Here is a 27,942-nt window from a genome sequence, read left to right on the forward strand (position 1 = left end):
CAAAAATGTAAAAGGTGTGCATCATACCTGAGACCTGGGTGAACAATGTACAGTAGGTTTTATGACTGTAAGTCATTGTCTTCAAACGCTATTGAGCTTTAAATATTGCCATATTTTGTATATGATCCCATAGAGTAGTGAAATACATATGAATATTTGCATATGATTTAACAGTAATTGTCATACATATCAAAAATGTAAAAGGTGTGCATCATACCTGAGACCTGGGTGAACAATGTACAGTAGGTTTTATGACTGTAGGTCATTGTCTTCAAACGCTATTGAGCTTTAAATATTGCCATATTTTGTATATGATCCCATACAGTAGTGAAATACATATGAATATTTGCATATGATTTTACAGTTTATTGTCATACATATCAAAAATGTAAAAGGTGTGCATCATACCTGAGACCTGGGTGAACAATGTACAGTAGGTTTTATGACTGTAAGTCATTGTCTTCAAACGCTATTGAGCTTTAAATATTGCCATATTTTGTATATGATCCCATACAGTAGTGAAATACATATGAATATTTGCATATGATTTAACAGTTTATTGTCATACATATCAAAAATGTAAAAGGTGTGCATCATACCTGAGACCTGGGTGAACAATGTACAGTAGGTTTTATGACTGTATGTCATTGTCTTCAAACGCTATTGACGTTACAAAACGTTTATACCAGTGTCGCATGTAACTTTAGAGACGGTCCCTAAATACGCGAATATCGAACGTCCAACGTCAAACCAACTTCATGCCAGAACACTGGATCAGCTCACAAGCGGCGTCTTCAGCTTTTCTAATTGTAAGTTAAATTTAAAGTTTCATGCTGACCGGTTGTTAGTGTATTTATCTAACTGGCATTATGTACTGTCAAAGTTCACTATATTGTGTTGTCACGTTATGTTGTTGTGATGAGACTAATAGTTTAGTAGGCCTATTTAGTTAAGTTTTTTTTTTTGCGCTGTCCGTTGTCCTGAAATGTCACTCCCGCCGTGGAGAACTACTGTCCTGTCAGTGTGTATGACACTATGTGTATGTTCGTTAGCTATAATAAAGCTGTGGTCAGAGTCGGTCTTGCAATTTTTTTTATAGGCCTATTTAACCCTTATTTAATACAATTTCTTAAGAGTTGCACGTCTTGCAACAATGTGTAATGGTTTATGTGTTTATTGTATGGGTTGCATCACTTCATGGTAATAGCTAACAGAAAAGGCAGTAGCAATAATAAATATAGGATATCTGATATCCGAAAAAACGTCCCCATACCTAGTGCCCACCCATTGAAAATAAATGCCCCCCTGCTGAGCGCAGCCTGGAGCCGGCTCTGCCCCCATGTCAGATCCTCTCCATATAGAATAAAACAGCTTTTACAAGGCTACTGATATGACTGGAGTCTTCATTTTAACAATTTCCTACATATTTTTCAAAATTTAAATTCATGTCTTCAGGAGTTAAACTTTCGTAATGAGAAAAAAATTACTCAGTGCACCGTTTATCATACTTTTCAGATGGGACAGCTTTTCTAGGTGGAAGAACTTCTAATGTAACTTCTGTGGGAGAAATTTGACCAACTGGATAAAACTTTGCACAAACAAATGCTGTCAATAATGCTTAGGTTGTATCTATCTGTAGTTAGAAGATTCAAACTATAAAAAGAAGTGTCTACACTGATGAGAACCTTAAGTAATCATACTAAATTGATAATTTGGTGCTAGAAAATCACTTGCCATTATATCAAACATAGTTTGGTTCATTAAATGAAGCTTAAAATTTTCTTTTTGTTTGTTTTTGGGTTGCCACAGTATGCGACAGACTGGCATGTCTTAAGGTCAATATTAGGTCAAAAATGGCAAAAAAAATAAACCGCTTTCTCTAGAAACTCAGCAGTCAATCATTGTTTTGAGGAATGAAAGATTTCATACAAAGGTGTACACTACAGTCTTCAAAGACAAAGCACAACTGGCTCTAACAAGGACAGAAAGAGATGTGGAAGATCAGATGTACATCTAAACAAGAGGATGAGTACATCAGAGTCACTAGTTTGAGAAATAGACGCCTCACATTTCCTCAGCTTCATTGAATTCTACCCGCTAAACACCAGTTTCATGTACAACAGTAAAGAGAAGACTCAGGGGTGCAGGCCTTATGGGAAGAATTGCAAAGAAAAAGCCACGTTTGAAACAGAAAAACAAAAAGAAAAGGTTAGAGTGGGCAAAGAAACTCAGATATTGGACAACAGATAATTGGAAAAGAGTGTTATGGATTGTAACAATTAAGGTTGGGAAAGGAGGATAGACATTGTAGACATTTATCGTTGCACATTTCAGTCGCACACAATAAGGCCGCTTTTCAGTACTACACAAAAGGTTTTCTTTTCAGCTTCACTATACATAAACACTGTTGGCTTTTCAGCTCAACACACTATACACAAACAGCTTCACTCATCTCTTCTCCTTTAGTACTCTCGCCGCCCCTCGCTGGAACGCGAGACCAGTGTGGCACGTAGGTGAAAGTCATTCGCCACTTATCTTCCCAGCCTCGCTCTGCCCAGACGCCACTCAAATCTGCCCTGCTCACCACATGGATCTTAAACCCATTGAGCTTTTGTAAGGTGCGTGAGAAGTGCCCGACAAGACAGCCACAGGATGTGTGGGGTGAAATGTCACCTGAGTATCAGGACAAACTGACAGCTAGAATGGCAAGAATCTGAAAAGCTGTCATTGATGAATGTGGAGGATTTTTTGATGAGAACTCTTCGAAGTAGTTAAAGAAGTTCTGAAAAAAATTCTAATTGTAATAGTAATTTGTCATGATATTAATGTCCTGACTATACATTGTAATCAGTTGAATGCAACTTTGGTGAATAAAAGTACCAATTTTTTTCCATGAGAGCAAAATCTGTACAGTACTCCAAACGTTGGCCGCCAGTGTACATCATCCAGACTTCTATTTGATGCATGTGTTTACATCAGAAAGATTTTTTTGTCTTTTTTTTTCTACATTATTTGCTTATCTGCAATCGATCAAGACTTATGTCAGTTAGACATTTATCCGATTGTTTTTAATTAGATGTTTATGATTTAGAATGTTTGTAAATCATATCTTTTTAATATGTTTAGCAGATGTTAATTAGATTATGATATATGCTTTCCAGATGAAAATATCTAATACAGACATCTTGGAGATGTACAGTACATGTGCTATCTGGTATGTTTTTCAATGTTTCATCAGCTGAACGATCAACACCAAAAATTGCACAACACATTGAAGAGACTGTATACCCTCACAGCCCCGTTTTTGGTGGGAAGTTAACACCCGCATTTTTAAGTCTCATTGAGTCTCATTCGCTAATACCAAGATACTAAGGTTAGGGGTGGGATAGATGTAGCGATTCTCGAGGACTCCAAATGTACATTAAAAATGTTGCGTTCCATTCAGAAGTGATGTTCCCTAAGCCCTATTCCCTTTAAAGACTTTACCATCCATTGTGAGAGCTTTGGGGTGCTGAAAAAAATAACCGTCATTTTTATTAGAAATTCTGTTTGGAAGGACCATACCTCTGCTGGAAAATCCAGCTTAAACTGGTAGCTGTGTTTTGGAACATGGTAGCTGGTTTCTAGCTGATCTATGCTTGTCTTTAGCTGGTTCAAGATGCAAGACCATCTTTGACCTGCTTCTAGCTGGTCATACTGGCTCAAGGTGTTCAAGCTGGTTTTTGGAACATGGTAGCTATGTTCAGTTATGTTCAGTATGGTCGACTATGACAGGCAACATGGCGATAATGATTGTAATCCCTTAGAAGTGCCATCATCCGTTTGGAACACAGGGAAAGTGTATGAATGTCACATGTGGCTCTCACAATAATTTAGGTAACCAGGAAGTCACATTCCCATCAAAAATTCTGAATGAGGTCTGTGAAAAAGCTCTCATATTCACATACTTAAAGCATGCAGACACACTCACACATACAGAGACGTGCTCAACAAGAGGTTTCATTGTATTTGTTATTTAGGATGTATTTTGGTGCAAACATACAATTAGTTCAGAGACTGTTGTGGTAAACAGGCTCGGTTTCTTGTTCATTTACCAAATTACTGATAATTTGCTTACATTAAACTATATGGCGCAACAGAAGCAGATGTTAGCATGACATTTGTCTTTTAACATCAAGTTTATCCTACTCTTGATTTTCAGTCATGCTTTTGTCAAGTCAAACACTGTGTAAAACAATCAGATATCCTCAACAAAACAATATGAGAAGCAGAAAACATACAATGAGCAAATTAAGTTCTACTACATTCAATGGAAGTAATACATTCTATAAGCTAACAACTCAACTTTTGCTTTTACTACATGAAAGCTAAAGAGCCGGAATGCGCGACACTTCCTGTTGGCTGATTCTTGGTCTTTTGTCATATTAAGAAATTAAGCTTCAGTTAAGCTTAAATTATCTTAAGTCCATTGCACTTTTAACAACATTTTTATTACATTTAACAACAATCCACCTCCACAAACAATTGGTTAAAAGTTTGCATAGCAGGGGATCACTGGCTAATCAGATTCTCAATGGGTGCTATGAATCAAACATTAAGAGAATTAGCTTTGGATTTACTTGCAGAACAACACCTTAAGTACTGTTCTACAAGTCGAACCATTCTAAGGTCTACCACAAGAATCGACCAACATGACACTGAGCTCTGGCTGAGTGAGTGCTGCTCTTAGCAATGTCTCCAAGGTGGCCTTATTTTTATTTAGAGTGTAAAGAAGAAGGGGGACCTCTTTTTATGTACCTCTTGTGTGACACAAGGGCTCGTCAGTCTTTAGAGCAATGATTTGCTATTTTAGTTTCATGGTTAGATGTTTGGGGTCAGGTAATTGAAGAACTAGGGATAGAGGTAGATGCAAAATTGATTTGATGTGGCAAAGGGGGTCTAGGTTAGTTGGGTGGTTTGGAAAAGCAAATTTAGGTGCTTCATGATGTTTATGATTATGTATTTCAGGACCTAGGGGGTAATTTTATGATAAAAAAATTGTTAATTTGGCACAACAGTATTCAAACTAAGAAAATGATGTATGGGTATCATCGTTAGGGACCAGGGGTTTCGGGTTTTCAGGTGTTTAGGCAAGGAGTGGGACGGTGGAATATGTAAATCGAATTTCTTCTCCCTCCAGGAGTTTCCTGTTGAGACAAAAGTCAAGGTTAGTATAAAATAAAAGACAATAAAAAAAACACATCAGTGTATTTGTGATCTCAATTTATGTCTTTGAATTACAATTTTTTTAAATATATAAAAGCATAGGAATCTATTAGAAAAATGTAAACAATCTACTTTAGCTGTGAAACTGTTTTAAATGATGTGAAGAACTATACCTGTAAGCCGCAATCTCAACATCCAAAGCCATCTTCACATTAAGCAGATCTTGGTAGTCCCGCAAATAGCGTGACATTTCCTCTTTCGCTTCAGCAATGTCCCTCTCTAGGTCACTTATCTTCCCCTACAACCAGTTCACAGAAACATTTAAAGAATAAATCCATACCAATATGATTAAAAACTGACAGAAACATGCTATATTTGTGCCAAAGACCACAGTCTTTCCCATTTAAAATATATTTTATTTGTAATTGCTCAGTTTGTCCATAGAAACAGTTATGACTCTGCATTTATTGGAATGAGTCAGCATCAGTAACAGTTCGCAGATTCATTATTTGGTTGCAAATGCATTTAAATTAAACCTAACAATGGAAAAAATGGGAGGACACATTAGAAACAGAATTCCATCAATGTTGAGACTGTTTTATGTATGTACAACAGCACATAACTTATCTCTGTAACTTGTTTCGCACCTCAGTTTCAACACAAAGTTATGTGCATAAATGTGAATAATTATTATTTTCTGCTTTGGCATGAATTATCAACATGAATCATAACTCTACAGTCAATGGTATGATGGCCTCACTTTATTTTCTCAGAATGCTGTAGTCTCCATATAGAAATATGTGGTGCCCAGTCATTGGTAACTTTTTTGTAATAAAGAAATATTCCAGATTCAATACAAGTTAAGCCCAATCGACAGCATTTGTGGCAAAATGTTGATTACCACAAAAATTCAATCCAACTCGTCCCTCATTTCTTAAAAAAAAAAAAAATCTTGGTTACAGTGAGACACATTACTGAATTGGGATTTGAAAGGGGCCAATCGTCAACATTAAAATATTCACTATTTTAAAAGTATAGCCACAAGACATAAACAACATGCAAGTTAACATGATTTTAGTGTGATAAAATCACTTGCTACCATATCTGTGTAAAGTTATATCCAATTTTACAACTTTGTTGCAGTGACGACGAAATGTGGTAAACTTTAAAACCCTAAAATGACCATAAAAATTATGATATAAACAACTTTACAGCTCCAATAATACACACTTTTTTACATAATAAAGTTCCATCCATCCATCCATCGTCAACCGCTTATCCTGTGTACAGGGTCGCGGGGGGCTGGAGCCTATCCCAGCTAACATTGGGCGAAAGGCGGGGGACACCCTGGACAGGTCGCCAGTCCCATAATAAAGTTATTTTATAAAATTATAAGCTTCAAATATCTGCCTTTAAACCCTCCAAACATTGGCCTCATTCACTTCCATTGTAAGTGCCTCTCTGTAACCTTGATTTTTGATTTTCTTTAAAAAAAGTAATTTTTGGGGGTAATCAACATATGCCACAATTTCTGTTGATTGAGCTTAACTTGTATTGAACCAGGAATATTCCTTGAGATTCAATGCTACTAATTGCTAGTGATTTAGTGCCCTGCAAAGGCCAAATGCAATAGTTACACAATTTGTCGAAACTCATAACCAATATTGAGTCTCTTAGACGATGATCTGACCTGTGAAAGTTGGGGTTGGCTCAATACTAAAATTCAGGAATCAGAGGGAGACTATATTGTTATCCACATTGGGCTGAACATTAAAAAAACTCTGAAGCCATTTTTCACAGTTTTAGTGTTGCCGTAGTTACTACATTTCGCCTTTGTAGGGTAGTATAGTTTTCATTTGAAATATACCTGGTACTTGTTGACTTCCGTGTTCTGCATTTCCTCTAGTTCCCCTTGTTGTGTGTTCAGTGACTCAATGACATTCCTCAGTCCCTCAACCTCTGCGGAACGGGACTGCAGCAGCTGTCGGTACTCAGTTGTCTCCTCACGCACCAAGCGCACAGCCTCCTCCTGTTTATCAGTCAGCTCCACTACACTTGCCACCTTTCCCCGATACCAGGCTTCAGCTGTCTGCATGTTGCGTCCAGCCAGGCTATCAAACTGTGCTCGGATCTCTCTGAGAGCAGCCGACAGGTCTGGTCTACTTGTGTCCAGCTCCACATTTAGGCTGGCCACCTGTAGCTGGACCCTCAGCCCCTCTTGCTCTTCTGCAAACACTTGCTTCAGGAACGCCAGCTCCTGCGCCAGTGAGGCCACACTGGCTTTTGCATCACATCTACACAGCACGGCCCTGCTCGCCTCCTCCTTCAGCCGCTGCAGGTCTTCTTCTGCCTGAATACGCAGGCGTGCCTCTTCCTCCCAGCGTTCGTGCAGCTGTGCATGGGTCTCCCGCAACTGGTCCCTCTGCGCCTCCATGCGTGCTTTATTCTGGGCCTCTTGATGCAACTGCTCCCTGAGACCCCGTACCTCTTGTATGTAGAGCTGCTGCACCCTGGAAGGCTGACTCTGACCACGCCGAAGGGCCTCCAGCGGCAGAAGCAGTGCCCGATTTTGCTGCTCAAGGTGCCTCACCTTCTCAATGTAGGATGCGAAGCGGTTGTTCAGCCCCACCAACTGTTCCCTTTCCTCGGCACGCAGCTCCAACAGCACTGCATTCACTACATTCGCCTGACTCAGGTTCATCTGCTCCCAGTGCTGCAGTGGCTCAAAACCCATTGGCCACCTGGAGGAAGGCCCCTTGGAGAGCCGGTAGGTGGTGGGGGAGTCGTCCCATCGACGGGATAGGGAGGAAGAGATGAAAGGTTTGAAGCTCATGGTGCAGGATTTGTTTTTTGTTTTGTTTCTTTTTTGTTTGGTTTTCAAATGATGTTGATTTGTTGGTTTGAGAAGTTGTTCTCTTTAAGTCCCCCTTGTTCTGCACACCATTGGTGGAGATGAACCGGCACTGCACCAGTTCAGAAATGCTGCAGAGCAGTCTGCTTTATACAGGACACACATACACCTTCTCCCCTCATACACACACAGCTTGCCTCTGCTTTCTTAGCCAATGAGTGTTCTCAGCAGTGTCATGATGCTGCTGATTGGTTTTGTGTTTCTTTTTTGGCCAAAGAAGCATATCAGAGGAAGTAGGGAAATTTATATGTTTAGGGTCACTGCATTTTTCAGACAAATGTTTTTAATATGATTCAAATGGTGACATCAGTCTATGTTAAAACAGACTGTGATGAAATCCATGCAGTTTGATTAAGGACATGGAAGGAAAATGTCAGTAAATATTGTGGTGATTAGAACAATAGAGAAACATAGTGACATAGATTAACATATATACCAAGTATCAAGACCCATAACAGGATACGAATAATAATATAGTGTTTTTTTTTTAACTCCATACAGTTACATACAATTTATTAGACAACCACACAAAGTATGAAAACGATTGAAACATAATTGTTTAATTATTCTATTTAATAATGCTATTTGATGTGTATTTCTTTTCTCAAAATACAATTTGTAGAAATAATAAAGGATAGCATAAGTTCATGATATATGGTGTTAAGTTATTGCTTGAAAGAAAACTTTTCTGTCTAGGTCACTCTCTCCCAGGATTGGCGTTTCTTCTTGCTGACATCTTTTGCTTTCAGTAAGCACCATTCGCGTCGCCACTCGCCAGGTAATTTTTCCGGGGCTTCAGACCCTAATGTTTTGCCTGTAGCCCCGAATGTAATTTTGGGGTAAACTATGCTTTTAAACTGTTTTGCACTTTTCTGTATATTAACAACTCATGAACTTCAACAAAAATAAAAAACTTGTCATTTTATTTGAATATGATAGCCCAGTTAACACCATGTGACATTATCAGGCCACATCTGAACTATAAGGTCAATCATATTAGCTTTCTTTTGGCCACATATGTTCCACACCAGTTCCTCCTTCAATTTACACACTGTGGGTTGCATCTGGGCCATAATCATTCATTTAACAATCTCTGGGCCAAATCTGGGCCACACTCATCTTTTCTACTCACAATAGTGCATGGGCCAGATCTGGCCCACACCCAGGGATGGATTATCTACCAGGCCAATGGGACCAGAGTCCAGGGGCCCTTGACTTTAATGTTGTGCGATCCAGTTTGGCGATCCTCCCACTTTTAACCATGAAAACCAAAACATAATAGAAAAATAATTTGTTTGTTCTGTTTTAAACTAAATGCCATTTGGCTTTATTTTATTATAATGCAAAGACATTCAGACATTTTGACTGAAGTCCCCAAATACCTTTTGTGAATGACAGCCTCCTTTGACACCCATCTGTATGCATCTTGTTTGATAAACACGACATTTTTAAAGATTCTTATTAAATATGTTTACTTGCCTACCTGTTGAATTTTATCAGAGATCCCCCCAACATCCTAGTAAGAGCAGACTACACATTTGAAGATACCTGCATCTACAACTGTTATGTTTTCCAACAGAATTGAAAAATTTCCTTTCAAGATCTGGTCAGAAAACAATTGGCTCTGTTCCTATAAGACTGAAACTGAGCCTCCAGTCTAACCTCTCCATTCTCAAACAGGTGCACTAATTCCATGTCCTTTTCCATTTGACCTCTAGCTCCTCCAAAAGTAATGGTCTTTCAACAAAGAATGGAACCCCACTATTATGCAACCAAAGTGTGAGGAGGGCCTTTGACATTGAACCCTTAAAACATAAAATTCCAGTGATTCAGCTGAACTTATTAGCAAAGCACACATTTTTATTAAGACACAATGCAAATATGTTAAGAATGGAAAATAGCATGTATGTAACATGTCTTTGTTCCTTTCCTTCAAATGTAAGCAGAACAGCAGCTATAATGAAAGTTCTAAGGAAGTTCATGCTGAGGATGCAAAAATTCTAGGCAGCAACAGTTTTGAAACAAACATTACCCTAAACAGAAAGAACTTGTAAATCATGTAGAGACAAGGAACATTTGAGTGCGCAATATAAGTTCATCTTACCTTCATTTTTATTGGCTGCAATTGTGCGACATTGACTTTGAATGAGAATAAACATTAATGTGCGCATTCAGCAATATCTCAACAGCTGAAAACAGGGATTTTATCCCAGCTGATTTGTCTTGACCATCTTAAGGAATGTGAAAATGTTTTCAAGTAAAGTGCAGACAAATGTTCTATTTACAATCACACAGGTGTCAAAACATGAAAGAAAAATGTTTTCTTCCACAAATAATAGATGTCAATATTACAATTAAGTAAACATTGACATATGTATTTGTTTATTAAATATCTGAAACTTTCATGTGTAAATTGACTGGTTTGTGGATATGAGTATCACCATTTTCACTTTTATTCAAGTCTGCTACGTTCACATGTAGATCGCTCTTTCCTATTTCAATCATGTGGACAGTGTATGAGTGAAAGAAAGTATGTTCCGATTACAATTGCTAAAACATGTGTTGCTCTCTGTTTGTTTTACAAAAGAGACAGGAAAAATATTAAAAAATATTTCCCAACGATTTAATAGTCCTTAGGTGCAGAAGTGCAATTTGGGATTCTGCGATCTCAGGTGGAATCCAACATTGACATATCATTGACTTCCAAATGATTTGAGAGAATCATGACATGAAAGAGACCTTCATTAAATGCTGTTTCCTTAAACATAACAAATATTTGGAATTCACTGCAGTTGGAGACAAACATACAGTACACATAATCAAACATAAAGGAGAGCTTTAAAAAAAAAAACAGGAGCTTTAAATTATATATATAAAAAAAGGGCTTTTATTCCTCAGTGTACCTTTTTATTTTTTCAGAGAACATGTCATTGGTAAAACTGAATGCAAATCTTCCCTCATCAAGACGGTATGACAACAGGATATTAATAATACGTTTCTTATAGGATACAATTCTTAATAAGCTCATGCCCATTTCTACATTAACATTAAAAGGGTTAAGGCCTGTAAGCTGAAATCCCTTTTTAAGGTCCAAATATGAACTCTCAATAGTTTAACGATACTTCTGGTTTTTAAACCCTCAGACAAGGTCTTTTATCAAAAGGGTTTTAGCAAACAGCAAAAGAAAAAAAAAAAAGAAAATTGCAGTTAACTTTAATTGACAATTACAATTTTGACAGTCTTAAAAATGTAAAGCTACACATTTTCAAAACATTTAAAAACAATACTTGACTTGTAGTAAAAGGGATTGTATTAATTAACACAAAGGATAAAGCTGGTTAAGCCCTCATACCTGTTGTCCAACTAAAAACTCTCAATAACTTGTTTATAGACAGAGATATTTAAAGAAAATATAATTAGGTGTAATAACAAAAAATGACCGCTGCCCCACAAAGGGGGTTTAAGACATGTGTTTTTTTTGTACCTAACCAATTACATTGTGTTTTGTGATGTGTTTATTGGCACAAATCCTTCTAGCTTTATGCTCTGAATTAGAGGTATGATTTCTCTTTATTTCTGTCAATGCCCTTGTTTTCTGGTATATGCTGGAAAGTGCAGCGATCCATCTTAATGCAACCGGTTCTCCTCCAAAAATAACATTCATCAGGCTGATTGCTAAGAGGACAGGAAAGAAAAGATTAATCATTTTAAGAATATTATAACAACATAACTATAAAACTACAAACTATTTTTGCTGTATAGCAATTCCACTACTTTAATTCAAGTTCAAAATCCTTATGCCACTTAAAAGTCATATAAACTTAAAGCTGTATTTCTAACCTGAAAACATTTATACAATTTTAATCATGTCCAATGCAGAATCAGCAAGCTCACTCACCCAGCCTTCACTGGGGACTCTGTAGATGCATCTCTGGACACTCCAAGATGTGTGTGTTTCCTATCTGGATAACGGACCACTAGAGCTCTCCCATCAATAGCATGGCCCTGCAACACACAAAGAGTTAATTTTTCCCTGTCAGTTAGCATTTACAAGTGATTCCATCCACACTTAAAGACATCCATTTATGTGGCACAATGGTACATATACAATGGTGTATATGTCTAAGCCATGACTGGTTGTGATGTCCGAGCTTAGGGAAGCTTGGACATCACAACCAGTCATGGCTCAGACATATACAGCAAGCAATAAGGTCACCTGCATACCTAACAATCCACTGAACTTCTAGTAACGGGACAAATCTGCTTGTATAAACACCACATTGTTAATACTAGGGCTAGGTAAAAACATTGATTTAATCATGATTTTATATTACTCTACGCAGAACTCACTTTTTATTGTACCAGTACAAATTATGCATGTTAACATATACACACACACAGAGTTCTGAAAATAATTCAAGAGACCACTGCAAAATTATCAGTTTCTCTGGATTTACTATTTATAGGTATGTTTGAGTAAAATGAAAATTTTTGTTTAATTCTATAAAAAAAGAGTGTAGTTTCTCTCTCTCTACTCTCTTTCCCTTTTATCCTGTTAACAAAATCAACCAGTGGTTGTCTTGTGATCAGCATAATGAGCACCCCTGAATTACAGCATTGGCTGAGAGAATTTCTTTCATGTGTTGGAAAAATGGACATTATAAATATAATATACCCAAATTAATCAGAGAGATAAAATCCATCACATTCAGAAAAAAATATTCAACAGACAAACATACATTGAAATCTTGGATAGCAGTCTCAGAGTCCTCCTTCCTGGTGTAGTTAACAAATGCACAGCGTCTTGCAGGCAACACTCTTACACTATGGACTGGCCCAACACTGTTCCAAAAATATTGAAAAAAAATAAAAATAATAATTTACATAACTTGAAAGGCACTCCATTGGACCAATGTTAATTTAAGCAACATCATACTGGTAAAGAATTGATGTTTGCACAGTGCAAAACTAGGGATGCACCGATACCACCTTTACTTTCCTGATCCGATTTCGATACCTGAACTCTCAGTATTGGCTGAAACTAATCCGATACTAGTGATTTTTAAAATCAGAATAGAATATCTAGAACTCATTGAGTGGAACTGATTGGGGGTATTATTTTATATGTAAAGAAACACTAACATCTAACTAGGGCTGTCAATTGTGCAAATAAACTAAATTCAAATTTGTATTATAAGTCAGAAGTTTAATTACACCTTAACCAAATACATTTAAACACATTTTTCACAATTCCTGACATTTAATCATAAAAACATTCCCTGTCTTAGGTCAGATTAGATCACTACTATATTTTAAAAATGTGAAATGTCAATACTATTTTGTCGAGGAAGTTGAGGTTTTGGCTATTCAAGGCAAGACAGTCATAGTTGGGGGGACAAGGCAGGAAAACCTCTGGCTAGATATATAAAGCAGAAAGAGTCTTTTTCTACCATTCTCCAAATCTGCTGGTGGTTAAATATTTACCTCAGCTATTGATATTAAAAATAATTCTATCTTGATTTTTATAGTTCCACCTCTTCATCTACTGATGAGGATATTAGATACATTGTGGAGCCATTAGAACCTCCTAAACTGAAAAAAAAACCTTGGAGGAGCTTGACGAGGGAGCCAGATGGCTTCGCCGCAGAGTTTTTTTTAGATCTTATGCTACAGAACTGGCTCCACTTTTGCTAGAAATTTATATGGAATCATTAACGAATGGAAAGCTTCTGCCAACCAATGTTACAAGTCCGTATCAGTCTGATTCTTAAAAATGACAAAGATTCAAGTGGATGTAAGAGTTACGGTCCAATTTCTCTGATCCAGCTAGACGTTAAAATATTGTCAAAAATTGTGGCTAACCGATTAAGTTATGACCCAAATAGGGCATTAAGTATTTGGGTATTTTATTCCCAGCAAATGGGTGATTTACTGTTTACCTTTTAATAAAAAGGTTTGAGCGATGTGGGCATCATTACATTTATTGATGATTGGGAAGGTTAATGTTATTAAAATTCAACTACCTGCTACAGTCTCTCCCTATAGACGTACCCCTCTCTTATTTCAAGCAATTTGATAGCATAGCAAAGTCCTTCATTTGGAATGGTAAATGTCCCACATTAAATTTCATTAAAGGGTTAGTTCACCCAAAAATGAAAATTAGCCCATCATTTACCCACCCTTAAGCCATCCTAGGTGTATACGACTTTCTTCTTTCAGCCAAACACAATCAGAGTTATATAAAAAAATATCCTGGCTCTTCCAAGCTTTATAATGGGAGTGAATGGGACCTTAGATTTTGAAGCCCAAAAAAGCACATCCATTCATCAAAAAAGTAATCCATACGACTCCAGGGGGTTAATAAAGGCCTTCTGAAGCGAAGCGATTTTGTAAGAAAACGACCCATATTTTTAACTTTATAAACAATAATCACTGGCTTCCGGTAACTGCCGTCTGCGCGTTCACGAGAGTTGAGTTCCGGCGTATGACATAGGCGTACCGTAAGCTCCGGTGAGAAGTGATGAACGCGGAATTAAATTTCAATAATTACAGCTGTGTGGTAGGGTAGAATTTATTCCCAGGTAGCAGTGGTATTCACGTGAACTCGTTGGTAAAGCGGGGCGGTTCAAACAGACACAAAACAACAGAAAGGAACAGAATAGGAGGATCTTGAGACACAGATTTCTAACTTGAACTCCATTACAGACAAACCCATAGCTTAATCTGAGAAATGCCGATAAGAGTGTAAGACACAATGGCCAAAAAAAATCCACCTACTATAAGGGGCTGTTCACACGGAACGCTTTTGCAACCATCCAGTAAACCACTTGTTTTTCTATGTAAACATGATAGACAAATGTCTTTGTTTTGCGTTTATTCAGCATCTCGTGCAGGAGATCTGTTTTTTTAAATGCCGTGTCAAGTTAAAAATAACTTTAAAATGTGCCTTGAGATACCTGGTTTTGGTTAAATTGTTTTGCTGAGCTTCATCTAGCCTATTTTAGTGCAAGAATGCAATCGATCTGAAGTCATATTCTTTCTTTCTTTTTTTAGACTTGTATCTGGACTTAAAAAAAAAAATATATATATATATATATACATACATACACACACACAGTGGGTACAGAAAGTATTCAGACCCCCTTACATTTTTCACTCTTTGTTATATTGCAGCCATTTGCTAAAATCATTTAAGTTAATTTTTTTCCTCATTATTGTACACACAGCACCCCATATTGACAGAAAAACACAGAATTGTTGACATTTTTGCACATTTATTAAAAAAGAAAAACTGAAATATCACATGGTCCTGAGTATTCAGACCCTTTGTTCAGTATTTAGTAGAAGCACCCTTTTGATCTAATACAGCCATGAGTCTTTTTGGGAAAGATGCAAAAGTTTTTCACATCTGGATTTGGGTATCCTCTGCCATTCCTCCTTGCAGATCCTCTCCAGTGCTGTCAGGTTGGATGGTAAACGTTGGTGGACAGCCATTTTCAGGTCTCTCCAGAGATGCTCAATTGGGTTTAAGTCAGGGCTCTGGCTGGGCCATTCAAGAACAGTCACGGAGTTGTTGTGAAGCCACTCCGTTATTTTAGCGGTGTGCTTAGGGTCATTGTCTTGTTGGAAGGTGAACCTTGGCCCAGTCTGAGGTCCAGAGCACTCTGGAGAAGGTTTTCGATCCAGGATATCCCTGTACTTGGCGCATTCATCTTTCCCTCGATTGCAACCAGTCGTCCTGTCCCTGCAGCTGAAAAACACCCCCACAGCATGATGCTGCCACCACCATGCTTCACTGTTGAGACTGTATTGGACAGGTGATGAGCAGTGCCTGGTTTTCTCCACACATACCGCTTAGAATTAAGGCCAAAAGTTCTATCTTGGTCTCATCAGACCAGAGAATCTTATTTATCACCATCTTGGAGTCCTTCAGGTGTTTTTTAGCAAACTCCATGCGGGCTTTCATGTGTCTTGCACTGAGGAGAGGCTTCCGTCGGGCCACTCTGCCATAAAGCCCCGACTGGTGGATAGCTGCAGTGATGGTTGACTTACTACAACTTTCTCCCATCTCCCGACTGCATCTCTGGAGCTCAGGCACAGTGATCTTTGGGTTCTTCTTTACCTCTCTCACCAAGGCTCTTCTCCCCCGATAGCTCAGTTTGGCCGGACGGCCAGCTCTAGGAAGGGTTCTGGTCATCCCAAACGTCTTCCATTTAAGGATTATGGAGGCCACTGTGCTCTTATGAACCTTAAGGGCAGCAGACATTTTTTTGTAACCATGGCCAGATCTGTGCCTTGCCACAATTCTGTCTCTGAGCTCTTCAGGCAGTTCCTTTGACCTCATGATTCTCATTTGCTCTGACATGCACTGTGAGCTGTAAGGTCTTATACAGACAGGTGTGTGACTTTCCTAATCAAGTCCAATCAGTATAATCAAACACAGCTGGACTCAATTGAAGGTGTAGAACCATCTCAAGGATGATCAGAGGAAATGGACAGCACCTGAGTTAAATATATGAGTGTCACAGCAAAGGGTCTGAATACTTAGGACCATGTGATATTTCAGTTTTTCTTTTTTAATAAATGTGCAAAAATGTCAACAATTCTGTGTTTTTCTGTCAATATGGGGTGCTGTGTGTACAATAATGAGGAAAAAAAATGAACTTAAATGATTTTAGCAAATGGCTGCAATATAACAAAGAGTGAAAAATTTAAGGGGGTCTGAATACTTTCCGTACCCACTGTATATATTTTCACTTTAGTTCTAATAGAATATACTGTAAGTCTACTTTTCAATCACACAATTATTGTTTGGAAGCCAGTCAACTTAAATATTTTTGTCATTTGTAAACAAATAATAACGATAATATTAACAGTTACTATTATTATTATTTATTAACTTTAAAAATTGTATTGTACAATAGTAATAGATACTCAATGTCTTAAACCCTCATGCTTTTATTCTTGCAGAACACTACAGAAAGTCCTTTTTGTGTCAATATGTAGCCTAGGTCACAGTAGTTTCATATGCTTATTAAAATCTGGTGAAATTATCCTATGGTGCAGTTCTCAATGCATGTATAAGTGAACCAAACATCTAAAATGTTGTTTGTGTGAAGCACTCATATATTGTGCTGAAAACAGCTCAGGCACACAATAGCACATGCATTGAGTGTGTCAACAGAGCAGCACGCATTCAATGAAACCCGCCGTGCATGCATACTATATATAAATGTACTTATGAAATGCAGCCTTTTTCAATTAACAAAGCTATCATTTGTCTTCAAGAGAATTTGAATGAAATGCACCAGTCACATGGACTACTTAAATGGTGCCACAACTAACACAGTATCAGATTTGGATCAGGCTCATCAGACCAATAACCCTTCTGTTAAAAACTTTAGTAAAGGAGCCGATACTAATCCAGGTATCGGATCGGTGCATCCTTATGCAAAAAAAAAATGATGTCACTTACGATTTGAATAAAGAATAAATTCTTCCCTCTGTTATAGAAGGCACCAGATCTCCAACCCAGACAGGGAATAGCTCTCTGTTCAGGAATGAAAGACACACTTCAGGATTCATTCAATTCTGAATGGTTGCATAATGAATGGCTGCATGAATATGGATGCATTTGTCTCACGGAGGATGATGATTAAGTGGAGCAGTGACTGGAATATTGGGTCTATGCTGATTCTGAGGAAGAGGCCTGAGAGGGAATTTAACTGGAGGTTGTGGGTTGCATTCTTGAGACATAAACACACTTTCTCTGGGTACATGAACAGGGGAAAAACCTAGACAGAGAAAGAGAGTCATCAATGCAATCGTAACAAAATACTTTTATAACTTTTTGTCCCTTAATATTTGCCACTCACAACTATGTAAACTCATCATCTGTCATTTAGGAATGGGACACGTTGGCTGACTAGTCATCCCACAATTGACTTATCGATTAGTGAGGTTGACTAGTTTCTCAAGATTGTATCTTTCTTTTAGTTTTAATATTTTTTGTGCCAAAACCCTCTCGGAAATGTTGCGTCTTAAAATTAATAAACTTAACAGCACTACAGCTAGAGACATGTTCAAACAAATGTCTAAAGGCCTCAATATACTTCAGGAGAAGATCTAATTCGTTCTTCATTTAGAGGTAAAAAGAAGTTATAAACAGCCGAGCAACTGTATAATGTTTGCGAACATTCAGAAACCCGACACACTGCTGTGGGTGGCGTTTAGAATTACATGTAAATATGTGGATGCTACATGTTAAACAAACTAATGTGACATTAAAATCTGTTATCATTTACTTTATGCCTCATTCTAGGAGTAAAATTCACATGAGGTCAGTAAAAGTAACCACTCAATGATGATTTTAAGGCAGAATTTATGCAGTAGAAAATGTTTAATTTGTCTTGTTTACATTTTGAATTCATGGTGCAAATGCGCTAACACGCTACACACCATAATATGTGCAGAGTACACACTGTTATTGTAATTTATGATGACACTGCTGCAAAGATCAGTGTATAAAATTGTTAATGTGCAGAATAAACACAAAAGAATGATGACAGGTTTACTTTGGGTAGATGTGTAAATATAGCTCACTGCAGATGGCACATCAGAGTATTTTAGGTGATTTGATTCCTTTTGTACACTAACTAAACAACAAAAAAAAGAATCGCATTACATGGTCTTAGAAAATTTCTCTACATAAATGATCATACAGATGTCGGTAAAATTGCACCCGCTTGCTGATAACTCTACACAACGGTGTATTCTTTCAGTTTCAGCGGCGTCAAGGTAGGTGGAGCTCGGGGCCTGGGTAGCTCAGTGGTAAAGACGCTTGCTACCACCCCTGGAGTTCGCTAGTTTGAATCTAGGGAGTGCCGAGTGACTCCAGTCAGGTCTCCTAAGCAACCAAATTGGCCCGGCTGCTAGGGAGGGTAGGATCACATGGGGTAACCTCCTCTTGGTCGCTATAATGTGGTTTGTTCTCAGTGGGGCGCATGGCGAGTTGTGCGTGGATGCCGTGGTGGATGGCGTGAAGCCTTCACAAGCACTATGTCTCCGCGGCAACGTGCTCAACAAGCCACGTGATACGATGCCGAGACAACGGAGAATCGTCCTCCGCCACCCGGATTGAGGTGAGTCACTACGCCACCACGAGGACTTAAAGCGCATTGGAATTGGGCATTCCAAATTGGGTGAAAAAGAAAAAAAAAAAAGGTAGGTAACACCTTGCTATGACATGGACCAATGGCAGTAAGAAGGTGTTAAGTAGTTGGTTAGAAATGTTCCTAAAAGTTACCCCAGGCAAGCTGTTACAAACCACCAAAAAGAATGCAACAAATGTCTTTTTGGCCAAATTTCAAATGAAGTATATTTGGGCCTTAAGGCCACTGCATCGAGTCTTGCATTTTAAGGCACTGTATCATGTTAAAAGTAGTGCAAACTTTAAAAGATGATAATCCTGCATTTTGTACAATGCCATTGCATCTATGTTCCATCTAGTTATGTTTGAATGCAAGAACATATGCAAACATAAAATGTGTCCAAAAAGAGTCAAGTGAACCTGAAACCAGCATACTTTTAGATGGCTTCCTTAAGATTAGTCGACTAGTCAATTTTTAAAATATGTTGTTTATGTATTGATTGATAAGTGTTATCATACCTGGAACTCCAGAGAAACCTTCTAAGGCTTTTTCTATAGTTCCATGAAGAATAAGGGCATTTGAACTCTGCTCTCTAGTGAATCCCATTTCCTTTCAAAGAAACAAGCACAATCAGACAGACACAGATGCACATAAAACTGAGAAGCTGCTGCTGCCAATATTACAGGTATAGATGTTGTTCCTCTAGCTAGCTACACCAACCCACAACCACTCACCATGAGCTGCATGAGCTGTACCCTCATCATCTCCTCAGCAGCATCCTTACATGTGCTGTCCAGCTTTAACACTTCATTATAGATAAGTCTGGCTTCAAAATATCTCTGATAGAGGGGGGAAACTAAATTGTGTTAAAACTGAAATTGTGTGTAATCGGAATAAGATATGTTGTGATAATACCTTTAGCCCAACCAGCGCTTTGCCTTTTCGGTAAAGTCCTTTAATCCATTTGGGATTCATAGAAAGTGCAATTTCAGCATCTGTTAAAGCTTTTTCATACTGCAGCATGTTTTCATAGCAGGAAGAACGATTCCCAAATAACCTACAACACACAAACTCTTTAAATGTCACCTCTTCACAGACTTCCTCTGCCTAATTTTTCCTTGTGTATTGAAAAGGTGCATAATGTGGCAGAAATTGCTGACATGGAATCTTACTTATACTCTTTAGGGTTGTGTTTTATAGCATCTGTAAAATATTTCACAGCCATCTCCAGGTTTCCAGAGGCAGCATACTGGTTACCCAAAACTATAAATATATATATATATATATATTAAAAAAAAAACTATTATATTAGGACCATTAATTATGTCTTTACAATCCATTAAACAAATTAAACTCCATTTACACACCTGCCAGCTCCACACTTTTTGCAATAAAATCACTTGCATTGACCAACTCCACCTCCTTGTTGTTATCAATCTGCAGGAAGAAGAATGAAGACAAAGTCAAAAATTGGTTGTTGTCAAAATGCCTAAATAGGATTGTGGTTGATATAATAAAACATGACTTTAATACATGCATAAAACAAGCAAGTTGTATGCTTGTAGTTCATTTACACTCAACTTTCGTATCAGCTAATACACAACATATTGAGTCCAGTTCTGACAGTGTGCATCATTTGTATAATTTATTTCAACTTGAACTCAAAATCATGTGCGTGTGATTTGGCGGCTGATTAAATAAAAAAAAAAATTGCATCCAACAGAATGGCCAAAGATGTCAGTTCATTTAAAAAATGTCCATCTTATTTTAAATTAAAGGTGGGGTATGTGATTTGCAAAACGGCCGGCAGATTTTGAAAATACACAACTCTAAGGTCCTACCTTCTCTCCTCCAACGCTGGCCCTGACTCCACCCATTCGAAAAACATGGACGCCGCAATCATGCACGCAGCTGAAAACTCAGATGCAGTGTTCTAGCAGTGTTCTAGACTCACTAGTCAAACAGTGCATTCACCTGTCAGACAATTTTTCAGAGCAAATTGTTGACACAGCAGGAGGAGGGGTTCAGCATACCACTCTTGAAAGGTGTAGAGCTGATTTTCTCATAACTGTAAAAAAAAAAAGAACATAGCCAGCCCTGGCGTCTGTACAGCGGTCTTCTATTCAAAACAGGATTCATAGAAATGTGGAACAACCCCACTAGCACTATAAAAGCTCTATTCTCCATACATAAATACAATCGCTTCCTGTTACTGGGTCACAAGCTTTGAGTATGCGCACGAACGGGACCACGCGCCAGGGTGGTGGGGGGAGGGGGGCATGGTACGACCGTTTGATTGACACATTTTCTGTCCAATAATTCTAGATGGTCTTGAAAATGATTGGCTGGAGTTTTTCGAGTCCTGCCCATTCCACAGATGATTAAGTTGCTTAATTTTCATTTCAGTGCTTCTAATTTACAGCCAGTAAGTGGGTTAGGAATAGGATTTCAAGTTATTTTGAAAAAATGGTCAAAAAAGAAAATCACATACCCCACCTTTAACAATGCGCTTTCTACAGAGAATTGAGCCCTGTAGTCGTTGAACATTAATTTGGTTATTTCTTAAATTCACTATCATACATAGAATTACCTTCATACCCAACCCTCCATAAAATAGTTAAAAAAAGAATAATATTCCTACATCTCCTCTAACTCCATTCTTCCTCTTTTCAAACCTGTTTTTGTGGCACCGCAGCTACTTTCTGCTCTGACCCATGCTCTTTGCAGGAGTTTGCTAGAGTAGCTTTCTTTTCAGGTTTAGGTTTTTCCTCTAGTTTGCGCTTTGCGATGGCTGCTGCGTTTGACACAAAGCAGCTATTCATGTCAAGCTCCTAAGACAAACATAAAAACAGCATCATCAATAACAGCACTTTCCAGTATTAGCATACCACTTTTGTAAATTACAATGAACATTAAAGGGATAGTTCTATCATCATTTACTCACCCTCATGTTATCCCAGATGTGTATGTATGAAGGTAAAATATGCCTAAATGATTTGTATGCGCAGTGTAAGATTTGTAAAAGCATAAATGAAGTTACAAGCGTGATAGACGCCTAAACTTGGCCAAAAATCAGCTATATGCAAGCAAAGACACAAAGGGTGTAATGAACAGCAAAATGGATTGGCCACATAGAATCAGTCTGAATGTGTAAAACAAACTACTGCAAATTACTTCTGTTTGTGGTTGTGTCTGAACGACGCTGAGCCATATGAAGAAGAAACTGTTGGTCAAGTTATTAAACCAATCAGGTCAGAGTAAACTGGTCAATGAAAACCTAATTTTATTGGTTACTAGAAGGTCAACCCACCTTCCCCCTTGTGCTTGCAAAACTGTTTTCAGGGAGACATTTGTGCCAAAAGTGTGAGCGCAACAAAGGGAAGATGGAACTGTGTATATCTGATTTTTTCTGGAAAATATGTGCACTACAATCCCAAGTCAATTATACATTTGCAGTAGTTTATTTTACACCTATTCAGACTGATTATATGTGGTCAATCCATTTTGCTGTTCATGACACCCTTTCTTTGCTTGCATATCGCTGATTGCAGTTTTGCAATGTTTTGGCACAAAAAAAAGGCAGTCAGAAAAATACATACCACACTAATATAGTTTACACTACACGATTTTAAGCCTGATTTTCGCTCGCTGACAGTTTTGTGGAGACAAAAGCCCGAAATCGTAGGCAAATCAGAGCTCGCTCCCGTGAACGACGATCGGAATGTATGAACTATCAAAGATAAGATTTGAGAGAAGCACCGATGCATCACCGATGTCAGAGGATATCTAGAATGTTAAATATCTGGACCTGTCTGCGATTCCAAATCGTGCAATGTGGAATATGTTTTGACTGAATACATGTACCTGCAACAGAGCATCAAATAGCATGGCTGCGGTATCAAGAAAGTCTCATTGGACCGAAGAAATGGAGGAAAAATTAGTGGAACACTGGCAGGAACGCCAGTGCCTATATGATGTTTCCTCTGAACTGTACCACAACCGGGTGGCGAAAGAGAAGAGTTGGAGAGAAATTGCCAATTCTCTTGGATAGTCGGGTAAGCAAATAGGTGGATTTTTCTGTAGGAGGTAATTTATGATATTGTAACCAATAAAATATATGATTAAAAACATACACATTCTGAAATGCATAACATATGATCATGCATTAGTTTTCGTATCTCGTATCACTTCTCGCGTGTACTCTGATGTGAAATGTAATTTGGAGTCCAGGCAGAGTCGTCGGGGATTCGTCAATAGTGAAATGTTTTGTAATGTGTTCACCCCGATGGCAGATTCCTTATGTAATTTGAAAACGCTGCAACTTCCATGACAAGACGGACAGTTGTGTAATATGACCGGTACCACGATCTGACAACTTTGAAAGTCGTGTAGTGTGTAGGAGGTATTAGTGTTAATATGAAATTCAGATTCACAACACATGAATTACACTTATGCAAATTAATAAAATACTGCTAATATTTGATTTATGCATGTGACATGGAGGAGGGTGGGGCCGTGAGTCTGCATGGCCAGGCCCTAATCGGGCTAATCAGCCGAGGAGAGGGATAAGGCCGAGCTGGATGCAGCAGTTCAGGAGAGAACCACATGCAGCTGCCGTGTGTTTGTGTTTTGTGTATTTTTGCTTCATTAAACATTACTTTGTTCAGCCGGTTCCCCCCTCCTCCTTGCCCATTTTAACCCCGTTACAACACCTTTACCATGTGTTCTGTGCGCATGCAATTTATTTTTACACTTGCAATTAGATTTACTCTTTCACAAATCTTACTCTGTGCATGCAAACCAATTACCTTCATAGTATGTCTTTCTTTAGCAGAACACAATTGAAGATTTTTTAGAAGAATATCACAACACTTAAGGTCCCTACAATGCAAGTGGATGGTGATAAGCACTTTAAAGCTCCAAAAATCACAGACAACCGTAATAAAAGTAATCCATACGTCCATATGTCATATACATCCATATGTCTTCTAAAGAGAGGTGAGAAACAGATCAATAATTAAGTCTATTTTATAAAAAAAAAAGTTACTTTTGGTCGCTCTCCAAAGCACGTCAACGACGGGACTCGTGTCACCCTGCAGCTCGCGTTAAACAAGCACGCTGGCATGTTCAAATGAAAGCAAAACCAATTATGCTTGGGAATGGTGTTCTCCTGTAAACATATCGAGCTACACTTCTGGTTGTAGTGTCATTTTTCACATGAACATGCCAACGCACTTACATCACGCGAGAGGCCATGTCAACAGAGTCCCCTCATGGACATGCATCGGAGAGTGACCGGAAATAAACAATTATTGTGAAAATGATTAAATATAGATTTTTTTTCCTCACCTAAAGCGATCCTTTTGCTTTAAAAGACATTAATTTAACCACTGGAGTCATATGGATTACTTTTACTACGATTGATTGTCACCATCCACTTGCATTGCATGGACCAACAGAGATGAGATATTCTTCTAAAAATGTTCAATTGTGTTCTGTTGTAAAGTCATACATATCTGGGATGGCATGAGGGTGAGTAAATGATGAGAGAATTACAATTTTTAGGCGAAATAACCCTTTAAGTCCTATGGCTGAAGATTTGAGAACACAAGGTGAAAACACAAGTTAACCTCTGGTTCAGTAGTGGAGTCCTCATCTTCATCACTGCCATCACTGCCATCACTGCTTTGCACGGAGTCTGAAGTATGTTGAGGGCCAGAAGGTACAGATGTACATTTATTGCTTTTAATTTGATCATTTTCAGCATGTTTGGTGTTTTGTGATCGAGGGCCAACTTGCTTCTTAAAACAAAGAAACAAGAAACATTTAGACTACACCATGACACAAAGTCTGAGCCATTTCTATGAGACAGACACAAAATAATGGTGGTATGCAAAGTAGGGATTGGCATTTCGAGTAATCAATCACTTAAAATTTAGAATTAAATTTAACTCTTCACTTTTTAACCAGTTTTTCTTATGAAAAAAACAACAAGATCTAGATTAAAAAAAATATATATATATATATATATATATATATATATATATATATATAATACATACATACACACACACACCACATGAAAAGTTTGGAATAATGTACAGATTTTACTCTTAAGGAAAGAAATTGGTACGTTTATTCACCAAAGTGGCAGAATGTATAATCAGGATGTTAATAACGTGAAAAATTACCATTAAAAAAAAAAGTTCAGAACATCTTAAGCTACTTCAAAATGTTCTCATCAAAAAATCCTTCACATTCATCAATGACAGCTTTGCAGATTCTTGCCATTCTAGCTGTCAGTTTGTCCAGATACTCAGGTTTCACCCCACACTTCCTGTAGCACTTGTCGGGCACTTCTCATGCACCTTACAGTCTAGCTGATCCCACAAATGCTCAATGGGCATGGTTAAGAGACATAACACTCTGGGGGCCTGGGTAGTGCAGTAAAACGCTGACTACCACACCTGGATTCGCAAGTTCAAATCCAGGGCATGCTGAGTGACTCCAGTCAGGCTTCCAAAGCAACCAAATGGCCCGGATGCTACGGTGGGTAGAGTCACATGGGGTAACCTCCTCGTGGTCACCATAATGTGGTGCTCGCTCTCGGTGGGGCACATGGCGAGTTGTGCATGGATGCCGCGGAGAATAGCGTGGGCTTCCACACATGCTATGTCTCAGTGGTAATGCGCTCAACAAGCCATGTGATAACATGTGCAGATTTCCAATCTCAGGTTTCCTTCCGAAACAACAAAATCTGTACATTATTCCAAACTTTTGGCTGCCAGGGTGAGTATATATATATATATATATATATATATATATATATATATATCATACTTTCCAAGCCTTCTAAAGCATTTTAATTTTGGGAGAACTAATGAAAAACAGTTTCAGTTCAAAGGCACAAAAGAAAATAGATGTTTTTGCTAGTTTAATATTTAAAGCGATTACTTGAGCACATCCCTTATGCAAAGTGATGATAATTTACAACAGCACAATTTTGCCTAATAATATTTAATCAACACAGTAGATAATAGTACATATAATAATTTAATAAATACAATTTTTAATTATTATTTAAAATAATAATTTATTTTCTCTCACCGGTTTATTTTTATCTTTATCTGCATTTTCCTTCTCTACTTTTTCCTGCCGACGTCTCTCCTTCTGTCTCTGTTACATTTCAAAAAGATATAACTTTCAATCTTTTATGATTCATTTAAGAAAATAGCTTTTTGCGTGTGCGCTCACCAGCTTTTTCTGTTTTTTCCTCTCTGCTTTTTTCTTAAGTTTCTCCTCTTCATCCACTAGTTCATTGGCATTTCTTTCTGCTTCCTAGGAAACAAAACATTTATTTGTAACAAATATATTTGTTCTAAAGTAATTCCGCAATCAGCTATCAGCATAGGTTTTTGACACAAACCTCTGGTGTTATGTGTTTGGAGGGTTTTGGCAGGCCTCTACCAAGGAAGTTTCGAGGAAAGCCACAATAACTATGGTTTCTAGGGACACCATATCTATCACCATCATCATAATCTTCATCATCTGACGACATATAAGGCGCAAACGCAGCTTCAGGAACTTTAATACCAAAACAATAAAACAATTTAAAACAATAAGCAGAGAGAAAGGATAACAAGTGTACAGATTATACCAAGCTCTAATGATTTTATAAGAATATCTGGGCAGGTTTGACTCATGTTTATTTTTTACCTCAAAAGTTGCTGAATCAGATACCTTCTTGGAAAGAAGCTAAATGCACATGGACTGAAGAGCACAAGCAAAAGCGAGACATCTGGAATAGTCTAAAATTACTGCCGTTCCAATAATGGACCAATCTGAAAGTCAGACCTGCCCTCCTACATATGTAGTATCCAAGAGACCAAGTATGACAATGAGTGAGAGAGGTGCATTTGTGAGGAAAACAAAGAAATATCTTACCAAATCCATAACCAAAACTTAAGGCATCTAAGAGGGATTGCTTCGAACGTCTGCTATTTATCAAATCTACCATAGTTTCCTAAGAAAGGAGAGAACGATGAGAACTACAAACTCAAACTTATCACTACAGATGAAAATAAAAATAAGGCAGTACTGTGTTCCTGGCTGATAACCTAATACACAAAATGTAGTGACTCCGAACTTACGTGAGTCATCGTCGTTCGACGTTCATCATCACGATAGCGGAAGTACTCTGTGAAAAGTATTGCAAAGGGATATTTTAAAGGTTTTCACAGGATTTACATAAAACACAGCCACACGAATAGTGATTTAACGTGATTCAAACATGCTCCTTTCGATACGTTTGTAAAACATATATATATATATATAGGTTTTTAAGATATAATCTGAATAACAAGAAATAGTTTAGTCATACGAAGCGTCTTCTGATAAACGGCACGTCTTCGCCATTGTTGTAGGAGCTACATGTGTTCGGCTGAGCTGGTAAAGTTTTAGAAGACGACATGAAACGAGTCGAATGCATACAATACTTACCGGGTCCCATGGTGTCTTTTCTAGACATTTTAGTGAATATATTTATATGTGAGACAAGTTAATTATAAATTAGAAAATGTTTAAGTAAACTAGATAACTTCTAAATGACTTAATATCCTTCCAATCGTAGTGTTTTCTTTAGAGATTCCTCTCCACCTCCGTCTGCACAGTACGCGC

At 37.9% G+C, this 27,942-nt stretch overlaps 2 protein-coding genes across 4 annotated transcripts; both read right to left on the reverse strand.

The window, feature by feature from the left end:
* Nucleotides 1-3,999: 3,999 nt before the first annotated feature.
* On the reverse strand, nucleotides 4,000-8,200 carry LOC127661039 (alpha-internexin-like). The gene is made up of 3 exons (XM_052151585.1): nucleotides 7,073-8,200; nucleotides 5,379-5,503; nucleotides 4,000-5,186 (listed from the first exon to the last, which is right to left on the reverse strand). The coding sequence occupies exons 1-3, from the start codon at nucleotides 8,036-8,038 to the stop codon at nucleotides 5,126-5,128; spliced, it is 1,152 nt and encodes a 383-aa protein (XP_052007545.1). The 5' UTR covers nucleotides 8,039-8,200; the 3' UTR covers nucleotides 4,000-5,125.
* A 1,943-nt stretch (nucleotides 8,201-10,143) lies between these two features.
* Nucleotides 10,144-27,935, reverse strand: LOC127660273 (tetratricopeptide repeat protein 31-like). Of its 3 annotated transcripts, none has more exons than XM_052150401.1 (18): nucleotides 27,766-27,935; nucleotides 27,417-27,463; nucleotides 27,211-27,289; nucleotides 26,693-26,850; nucleotides 26,521-26,604; nucleotides 26,374-26,442; nucleotides 24,897-25,064; nucleotides 21,942-22,097; nucleotides 20,634-20,703; nucleotides 20,439-20,529; nucleotides 20,182-20,323; nucleotides 20,001-20,105; nucleotides 19,785-19,875; nucleotides 17,760-17,910; nucleotides 17,592-17,666; nucleotides 12,856-12,958; nucleotides 12,015-12,121; nucleotides 10,144-11,791 (listed from the first exon to the last, which is right to left on the reverse strand). In XM_052150401.1, exons 1-18 carry the CDS (start codon nucleotides 27,791-27,793, stop codon nucleotides 11,668-11,670), a joined length of 1,848 nt encoding a protein of 615 aa, XP_052006361.1. In that variant the 5' UTR covers nucleotides 27,794-27,935; the 3' UTR covers nucleotides 10,144-11,667. The 3 variants fall into 3 exon arrangements, with proteins under 3 accessions (XP_052006361.1, XP_052006362.1, XP_052006360.1); XM_052150402.1 differs by having other exon boundaries at nucleotides 10,145-11,791; nucleotides 24,897-25,067; nucleotides 26,693-26,814; XM_052150400.1 differs by having other exon boundaries at nucleotides 10,146-11,791; nucleotides 24,897-25,067.
* Nucleotides 27,936-27,942: the final 7 nt, after the last annotated feature.

The sequence above is a fragment of the Xyrauchen texanus genome, chromosome 20 (genome assembly GCF_025860055.1).
Source record: "Xyrauchen texanus isolate HMW12.3.18 chromosome 20, RBS_HiC_50CHRs, whole genome shotgun sequence".
NCBI classification, from domain to species: domain Eukaryota; kingdom Metazoa; phylum Chordata; class Actinopteri; order Cypriniformes; family Catostomidae; genus Xyrauchen; species Xyrauchen texanus.